This window comes from Papio anubis, chromosome 7, assembly GCF_008728515.1.
Source record: "Papio anubis isolate 15944 chromosome 7, Panubis1.0, whole genome shotgun sequence".
In the NCBI taxonomy this organism is placed as follows: Eukaryota; Metazoa; Chordata; class Mammalia; order Primates; family Cercopithecidae; genus Papio; species Papio anubis.
The window spans coordinates 18376684-18385960 of NC_044982.1; the positions used below are offsets into that span (position 1 = coordinate 18376684).

The window sequence follows — 9277 nt, forward strand, 5'->3', positions numbered from 1 at the left end:
TTATTAAAATAAATTTAGAGAAGTTTAAGAAAAAACAGTGACAGCCAGGCCTGATGTGTTGTGCTGTAGTTCAGAGTCATTCATCCTCAACGCTCAGGTTCAGCATAAGTAGGTCAGGTTGGCCACTGGCGTGTTTTATTTCTGGTATTAAGGTTAGTGGTCAAGAATTGAGGGAAATAAAGCCTCAAGTTAGGCTCCTGTGGGTAAGGGACGGGTCTCCCCCTTGCCCTCTAACCCCGGTCCACCTTGTACACAGCAGACCTAACAGCTGAGTGCTAGACAATGATGGATGACGTCTTCACTACATAGACTGGAATATGTGTTCTCTGCAAAGACCATATACTAGATCACGGTTAAAGTAACATTTGGTTGTTTTCAGGGGGAAACGCTGGCATCAATTATCGCGAGTGGTATAAGCCCCTAGTGTGGTTTTGGATCCTTGTTGGCCTTGCCTACTTTGCAGCTGTCCTCAGTATGATCGGAGATTGGCTACGGGTTCTGTCCAAAAAGACAAAAGAAGAGGTAGGACCCCTTCCTAACTCTATGAATGTTTCTGAGAACAGATGAGCTTGTGTCCAGAATTGCCTGTCTCTGTCCTGTGGGCTGGAGTGTTTCTGGCTCAGTTGGGAGCGGGGGGGCTCATAGGCTTCTTCATGTTGAATCATTCCTTCAAAACCAAGGAGAATAGAATACAGTTATTTCTGGATTCTTTTTTTGGCAGGTGAGAAAATATGGTGATTCGTTTACCAGTTCATAAATCCTGGAAAAACTAGTAAACAACAGCTGATTTTTTAAAAATGAAAATGAAAATAAATAGTCAGGAGAGGTAGACTACGGCTGAGGGGGTGTGCAGCCTGTCTTTCCGGCCTTAGGGTCTGTGTGGAAAGGCAGTTGAACACCAAGAATCTTTCCTGATTCAGTAAGAAACTGAAATCATTGAAGAGTGGCCCCCCATGGGGAAGTGAATCCAACGGGTCTTTTTCACTTATATCCCCTCTTGGTTGTTGCATCCATAGAGACAAATACATCCCTGTGGACAGGGCTGTGCATGTAACTTTACATGAAGGGAACATAAGAAGGAAAGACAGATTTTGTGATCAAAAAATAAATATTCGGCCAGGTGTTTTCTTGTGGTGGTGTTGGTGGTGATAATTCCTTCACACAAAAGCCCCATCAGAATCACCAGCACTCTCAAAAATAAACATTTAATGAGGCTGGGCGCGGTGGCCCACGCCTGTAATCCCAGCACTTTGGGAGGCCGAGGCGGGCGGATCACGAGGTCAGGAGATGGAGACCATCCTGGCTAACACAGTGAAAGCCCGTCTCTACTAAAAATACAAAAAGTTAGCTGGGCGCGGTGGCGGGCGCCTGAAGTCGCAGCTACGCGGGAGGCAGAGGCAGGAGAATGGCGTGAACCCGGGAGGCAGAGCTTGCAGTGAGCGGAGATGTGCCACTGCACTCCAGCCTGGGAGACAGAGTGAGACTCTGTCTCAAAAAATAAAAATAAAAATAAAAAAATATATATGTATATATTCATGTAGCTCTCAAAAATTCTATATATATATATATATAATATATAATGTAGCTCTCTTAGGAAGAGAGGAAAAGAAAGGAGGACGGCCAAGGAAGGAGGAAAAAAGAGCTGAAGAAAGGAAGGGAGATAAGAAAAACCAAAGAAATAAAGAAAAGGCCAGCCTCTGTTTGTTTCATTCTGTATAAAAGGCCCCAGGAGAAAGTTGCTGAATGGAGAGATTTCCCATATCACTTTCCTTACATAAGTAAGCCAGGAAAGTAAGCAATGCAATTTCCAGACTGATTCCCCAGACAGCTAACTGACCTGCTGAAAATCAGCTGTAACAAAAGAGAAGGGAACAACATGAATATTGACTTTCCTGAATGCACAAATTTGAGTTCCTCATTTGCAGAGGGAAGCATGGGACTTGTACTGTCTGCCCTGTTCATTAAGAGCCAAGAAACTTGGTGCTGATTCTCAGGCAAAAGTCCACTCTAAGGACGCCCGTTCTGTGGGCTTTGGCAGAACAGGTCCTCCTCCTGCACCCTGACTGGGGGAAGTGGGTTACCAGGTGCCCTGGAGTATCTTCTTAAACCAGGGAAAGCCCCACAGCACATGGCCATAGCATGGCCCAGATAGGGTGGCCAACCATCCCAGTTTTCCCAGGACTGAGGGAGTTCCTAGGACACAGGACTCTGTTTTGAAACTGGGACAGCCCCAGGCAAACTGGAACAGGTTGGTCACCCTACCTGGATAGCAAACCAGAAAGGCAGGGAGGGCAGACGTCCGCTGTGCCCGGGACTGAGGTGTATTTCCTCATCTCTGATGAGCTAGCTATGGTCACTCAAGTGTGTGTTGGGGGAACGAGGCCATGCAACTGATAAAATATGAGAGCTGGAAGCCAGGCCTGTCCAACTCCACATTTTAACCTCTCCTGCAGAATGCCGTCCCCCTCTCTTTAAGTCACCATCTCCAAATCTCAGGCTTCTTGGGGTTCCCCACCACGTGTGTCTCCCTGAGCCACCTTATTCACTAGCCAATTAGGGATGGGTGCCCGGGTGGCAGAAGTACTAGGTCTGAAGGTAGCATTTGCACCTCTCCCTGGGCACGTGCTCCGCCACCTCCTGGCCTCCCCGTGGGGACACCCGAGGGCTGGGAGCTGGGAGGCCCAAGGCAAATGGCATCTGTCAGCATATTGTTGTTCTTCTGTCTCTTGGCCAGGTGGGTGAAATCAAGGCCCATGCGGCGGAGTGGAAGGCCAACGTCACGGCCGAGTTCCGGGAGACACGGCGAAGGCTCAGCGTGGAGATCCACGATAAGCTGCAGCGGGCAGCCACCATCCGCAGCATGGAGCGCCGGCGGCTGGGCCTGGACCAGCGGGCCCACTCGCTGGACATGCTGTCCCCCGAGAAGCGCTCTGTCTTTGCCGCCCTGGACACTGGTCGCTTCAAGGCCTCATCCCAGGAGAGCATCAACAACCGGCCCAACAACCTGCGTCTGAAGGGACCGGAGCAGTTGAACAAGCATGGGCAGGGCGCGTCTGAGGACAACATCATCAACAAGTTCGGGTCCACCTCCAGACTCACCAAGAGGAAAAACAAGGACCTCAAAAAGACCTTGCCCGAGGACGTTCAGAAAATCTACAAGACCTTCCGGAATTACTCCCTGGACGAGGAGAAGAAAGAGGAGGAGACGGAAAAGATGTGTAACTCGGACAACTCCAGCACAGCCATGCTGACAGACTGTATCCAGCAGCACGCTGAGATGGAGAACGGGATGATACCCACAGACACCAAAGACCGGGAGCTGGAGAACAACTCATTACTTGAAGACAGAAACTAAATGTGAAGGACATTGGTCTTGGACTGAGCTGTGTGTGTGTGTGTGTGTGTGTGTGTGTGTGTGTTTTTAATATTCACACTGAGACACGTGCCTTAAACAGACTTATTAGTCCAAAATTACATAGCATTGAAGAATATATTTCACTGTGCCATAAACAACTGAAAGCTTGCTCTGCCAAAAGGAATCAGAGAACAAGAACTTCATTTCCGATAGCAACCACAGGACACACCAAGAGTGTCCATGCACGTAGCCGGTTCTGGCCGTACATGTTAAGGGCATTGCAGTGGCAGTCTGTACCCCTGGGCAGTGCCACCTGGGCACACACATAGACAAGGGCAGCTATACTTTAGACCAGCCTCCTGAAAGAAACAGTTGTGTCTTTTTAGTGGAGTTGTTAGTAATATGTGCACATGCAGAAGGGGACCTGATTGGGGGTGAACTGGTTATGTGTAACAAGGGTTGGAGTTGACATTTTGGCATGTACTCTGAGCTTGAATTTTGATACAAACCATTCAGTGCATCATACCTAGTCTTTCTATGCTCCAAATGAATGTCTGTGGGGACTTGAGAGCACCTGGAATTTGTTGGAAGCAGATCAGAGCACACGTATTAAAAGGTGCAATTGCTTTTCTCATGACAAAAGAAAAAAAGATAACCACAAACACATCACACTGTGGATACCACCTTAACCAATGACAGAAGCCTGCTGAGTCTGGTCTTTCTCACAGGGGTAGGTAGTCCACATGAACTGGTGAGCAGTGGTGAAATGCGACATCAGCTGCTGTGTGGTTAAAAGCCAATCATGCATTTTCCTCAGTGGGTGCAATGGTGACAATAAACTGATTTGGAAATGTCCACGTACTTTGCTTATAACTTGTTTTGATAAGAAGGGGAGAAATACCAAAACAATTGCCTTGCATGATGCCAGTGGCTTGCTGTTCTGTCTAGCTGATACTACATTTTTATAAAAGTAGACATCCTGCATTTCTGAGACACACTGAGGACCATGGCATCTTTCCATCTCAGGGCTTTTTGTCCCTTGGGTGTCTTAGGGTAGACGTAGTGATAAGATCCAATCTCGCTATCTCCAAACAAAGAGAAAATGTACCCCTTGTACAGTAAGCTTGAAATGTTTTTATTGCTTGCAGCGTAAGTGCCATTAATTCCGTTTAACAATGATAACTTAGAAATATTTAAAATATTTCATTTTACTTTTATGTTTGGGCATTCCTTTATTCTGAAAATGTCACTTCTTCTCCTTGCTTGTTTCTATATCTCACATCGGTAATTCACTAAAACTGGAACACCTCTAGACTGATTGTTCGCAGGCAAACGATAAGCTAACGCATCGTAATTATGATTGGTCCATGAGGCTAGAACGTCCTGTAGAGGAAAGTCGGTGAATGGCTGGTCATCGGTTGCATGATGATTTTAAATGGGTTTGTATCAGAAAGGGGAAAATACATACTCCTGTGTATGCCTCAGTCTTTATCATAATTGGCTGGTTCACAGCTAGCTCTTTGGGCCACACACGAAAGCATCTGGACCTGGCAACACCAGGCAGTTGCTGGTTATGTGTGTTCTAGGCTCACTGCTACCTTTTAGAGAGTTCACAGGATTTTACATAACTAACCCTCAGTGTGGATTTACCAAAAGATCACAGCACTAACAGAGACTTCCAGAAACTGTCTAGTGCTTTCTGACCTCCAGGGAATGTTGTACCCACAACATCCTCGACTGCTGGTACCATGGAAGACCTGTCCCTGCCCATTTCTCAAAAATGTACAGCTCTCCCCTGCCTGGAGCACAGGCAGTCTCCTCTCCCTGTCCCCAGACCTTTAGGCTCTGTTGAAGTTCTGGCATTGCTTTTGAGAAGGAGCCAGATAAGAATCAACTTTGATGAGACCCTTCCTGTCCAAGGAAGGTCTAAGTCAACTCCTCCATTGGACTGGAGATGACGCTCACTGGTGACATGCTTTGTCGACACAGTAATAAATAGTCACTTGGGAGGCGATGTTTATGCAGGTGTGGATGTTGAGTTTTACTATGGGAACCATTCCAGCCTGACAAAATGTGTTTTAAGGAATAGGTAGATAACTGGGACTTCCTGTTACTCTAACAAGTCGAAGTTTCCTAATTAAACTTTCCATGGATCTCACCTATTTGGGTTTCCACTCTGTGTTATCTGGTACCTTCTTTGTAGTAGTGTGTTAAAATTCCAGGCCCTACGGCCAAATCTGGCAAAGGCTTCCCTCACTTATTCAGTGCTTTCTGTGGGACACGTACTTTATGAACATCAGCTCAATGAAACGTCACGACACTATGTGGGAAGTATTTGCAAACCCATTATATACACAAGGACACAGAGGCTCAGGGAAGCTATGTAATTTACCCAATGGCACATAGCAAGAAAGTGGTAGAGCTGGTATTCAAAGTCTGACCAAAGTCTGCTTTCAACTTCACTATAGTGTCTGTGTCATGCATCCTTGTGAATGTGTGTGTTTGTGTGTATGTGTGTCTTTCTAGCTTCATGGACACAGCTTACAGATGTGGGGAGCAGATATGGAGGAGTCTCCACCACCAAGAGGGCACAAGGTCTCTGTGTAAACATGGCTCAAAGGGTTGCCCCTGCAGACACCTACTGTACATTTATTTGGTTTTGGTTTTGGAAATTCTGTATGTGGCACCCTTTTAAAAAATGCCCTTTGAAAGCACTCTTTTGCACTTTACTTGCTAACTTTGTAGGAACTCTGCATGCAGCAGGAATAAAATAGTTCAAAGCACTAAGCTGCATACTCTACCAAATGGAACAGGTGCATGTGTTGGTGTGTGCATAGATGCTTCCCCAAACGAGTCAAATCAGTCATACAGAGGGATCAAACATAACCTTGGGCTGGGAGTGGGGAAATTTTCTACATAACCCATTCCCTGGGTACATTTGGCCACGAATCTGATGAACAAAATCGAAGAAGACCCTCTATGGTGACTGATGGATTAAATATGTGTGCAAAGTGTTTAGAAACCTATAAAATACTCTCACAAAGAAGCTGAGAGAGAAAAAGAGGTTGGATTCCTCTTCATATAAACTAAGACTTTTGGAGGAGGTCGGTTGGTGTGAAGTTACTTGAATGTTACCTTTCGTAGATGGGGCCAAATGGCATGTAGAATACACGTGATAAATCAAAGCTGCTACACATTCTATACATGCATCAGCACAGCCCTCCGTTTCCAATCTGCACTCCCACTCCACCATAAACCTAGGAGAAATGTGTCAATTTCGCACACGGAAAGAGCACACGTCCACCATCTTCAGTGGGGAGTGTCTTTTGCTTCACTGGCTTCTCTGGCAATCGGGCACTGAATTTCTCTTGCATGACAAATCTGGAGGTTTACTGGTGAGAGAGCCAATGGGCATTTTTTCCTGGAAAGAGTACAGCTCCATACCCAGTCCTAACCCAATAGTGATTCCAGGAATTTATCACTTTGGGGCAGGGCTGTATAGAGTGTGTGCGTGTGTGTATGTGTGCGTGCGCATGCGCGTGCGTATGTGGGTGTGGGGGTGGTGTTGGGCCATCTCTGGCCTGTTACTAAGGTAATTGGGACTATTTGTGTTCCACTAGTCATAGCCTGTGATTGTGGGCACATCAGTTCCCTGCCTAGATCTCTATTACCTTGTCTGCACATCAAGGGAGTTGAGCACAGATACTTGTCAAGGTCCATTGTAGTTATGCAGTTCTCTAATGAAAGACTCCCTAGTCCATGAGTTCACTAAATTTATTAAGTTATAAGTTGGATTTGTGAATAATGACTAATTAATTGTCTTGCCCATTTTAGGTTAAGGTGAGAGCTTAGTCTCCTGCCCTTTGGGATTTGTCTTTGGGGGATTGATGGAGACCAGATGTACGTGGGAGACTGGTGTCCAAATTCGGATCATGCCCTGTGTAGGCTCTCTCTGTCCTCCCTTATAGCTCTTTAGTGTACTGTTACCGGGAGGGCTCATGCTGTGAGGGCATTTTTTGCATGGTGTTAAGACTAGTTAAAGAATTTTAAGCTGTTGCTATTTGCAGTCAATTGTAGTACTTCATGTATCATGAATTCAAGTACTATGATCAGACAGACATCTCTCTCTCTCTCACACACACACACACATATACACACACACACACACACACACACACCCCTGAGGAAATGGCTGCTTTAGGTTCTATAAGGACCATTCCATGTTTGAAGTCTTAGTTGAGCTAAAAATTAAGAACCCGCCCCCTTGCCTCCCTCTGAGATGATATCATTTCCTGGCTTCATCAGTGCTGCCTGTCTATTTGCATGCTGGGTTCTGAGGACTAGTGAGAAGGTGACCAGAGTTTGGGTGGGGCTGGTTTTTACCCACTGGCTTTGGTGAGAATGTGAAGCATCCAGTGTGTACCAAGGTTTCGGAACCATGGGAAAGGCGTAGGAAAACAAACATTCAGAGCCCCTGTAAAACGAGAAAGGAAAAACCAGCCCGTGTTGCATTCCATATCTCTGCTTGTTGCATTTTGCTAATATGGGGTTATTCTTTCTCACTGTTATGATGCAATTGTGTGCAAAGACAGTGGCTGAGTGAGCAGTAAGAGCTGGCTAGTAATGGCCTTATAAAAGAAAAAGGGTAATTCTCTGAAACAAAGATCACTGTAGTGTAGCACTGTGGATACTGTTAATTCTGCATAGGGAATCTTTGGAACAGCATGCTAATTACATGGCTGTAAGCAAAGCCCTGACTTCTGTTCCTGCACCATACCTTCATTGGACTTCACCAACCCACCCATACTCTATGTAAACCTCAGTTCTCTCATGCCTGTCATAAGTCACTCGATATCAGTGCAGTGACATTGAGGAGAAACGAGAGGTGTCTCTTGATTTTACTGAAAGTGGTGATCATTTTCACAGGTGCCTGAGATTTGGTATCTACTTTGTGTTCCTGATTCTTAGGTGAAAAATCTGAAACAGTTCCCTGTGCATTAAAAGAAATTATTTTGAGAGGACTCCTGCTCCATTGATTCAGCAGACCGATGCTGCAGAAAGTAACTGCGGAACCTCTCCTTTGCTGTCGGGGCTCTGAGCTTGAAGGGAGAAGGTGCAGTGGTGCCTAGAAGCGATATGCAAACCACCTCACATGCCAGCCTCTGGCCTCCTTCCCATCCCAGAGTCACAGGCAGGGGACCCAGTGACGATGATAAATCCATGTGTGGAGGTGTTTTACTTATTTTTCTCTCTGTAGGATTTCATGGTGCTTTAAAAAAAAAAAAAAGGCATTTTACAGAAAATAATGCCGGGGGAGGGGGATTTCGTAATGTTCTTAGGGAAAGTACAAAACAAATTTGCTTGTGACATTTCAATAAGCTGTGCTGCTATTGTCTTTGTTTGATGATGTAATTTTTTTTTCAATGATGGAGAAAAATTGCAACAAAGACCTTCTGGAAGATCCAATCCAATGTCTCTCTTGTTTTCCTTTCTTTTGTGGGGCTAAGCATGATTCATAGTGGCTGGGTTGGGAGCTCTGCTCTGGACCACAGATATTTTGTCCTGGGCACAGGATAGGTGCTTTCCCAAGCTTGCACTCATTTATGACATTCGTGGGCCTGTGGAAACTCACCGTCTTGCAGGAGGAGGAGGACAAAGCAATCCATGAAGAGAAACCTTTAAAAAACTAGGATTGTCAGTGCACATTTACTTTCATTTCCCTATTTTAACCTGATCTTGACTGTACATTGCTTGATTGTCACATTTTCTTGGTGAAACACTAAGTTTAGACATCGTGACAGGTCTTCCAGTATAAAATGAACAACCCCTTGGATGCTGACATTTCATGCTGTGTTTGGTTTTGCCCTTGCTATGCGTCTGCCAGCCATGGCCTTATTAATACTGAGTAGAGATAAGATGATG

General features: G+C 45.5%; 1 protein-coding gene across 4 annotated transcripts in view; it reads left to right on the forward strand.

Moving 5' to 3' along the window:
• KCNK10 (potassium two pore domain channel subfamily K member 10) overlaps positions 1-8821 on the forward strand; it is a 183881-nt gene extending 175060 nt beyond the window's left edge. For all 4 annotated transcript variants that reach the window (XM_003902139.5, XM_021941446.2, XM_003902138.5 and 1 more), the window contains 2 exons: positions 380-522; positions 2735-8821. In XM_003902139.5, the coding sequence (XP_003902188.1) occupies positions 380-522; positions 2735-3355 (764 nt within the window). In that variant the 3' untranslated portion in view covers positions 3356-8821. The remainder of the gene's footprint in view (positions 1-379; positions 523-2734) is intronic.
• The last annotated feature ends 456 nt before the right edge of the window (positions 8822-9277 follow it).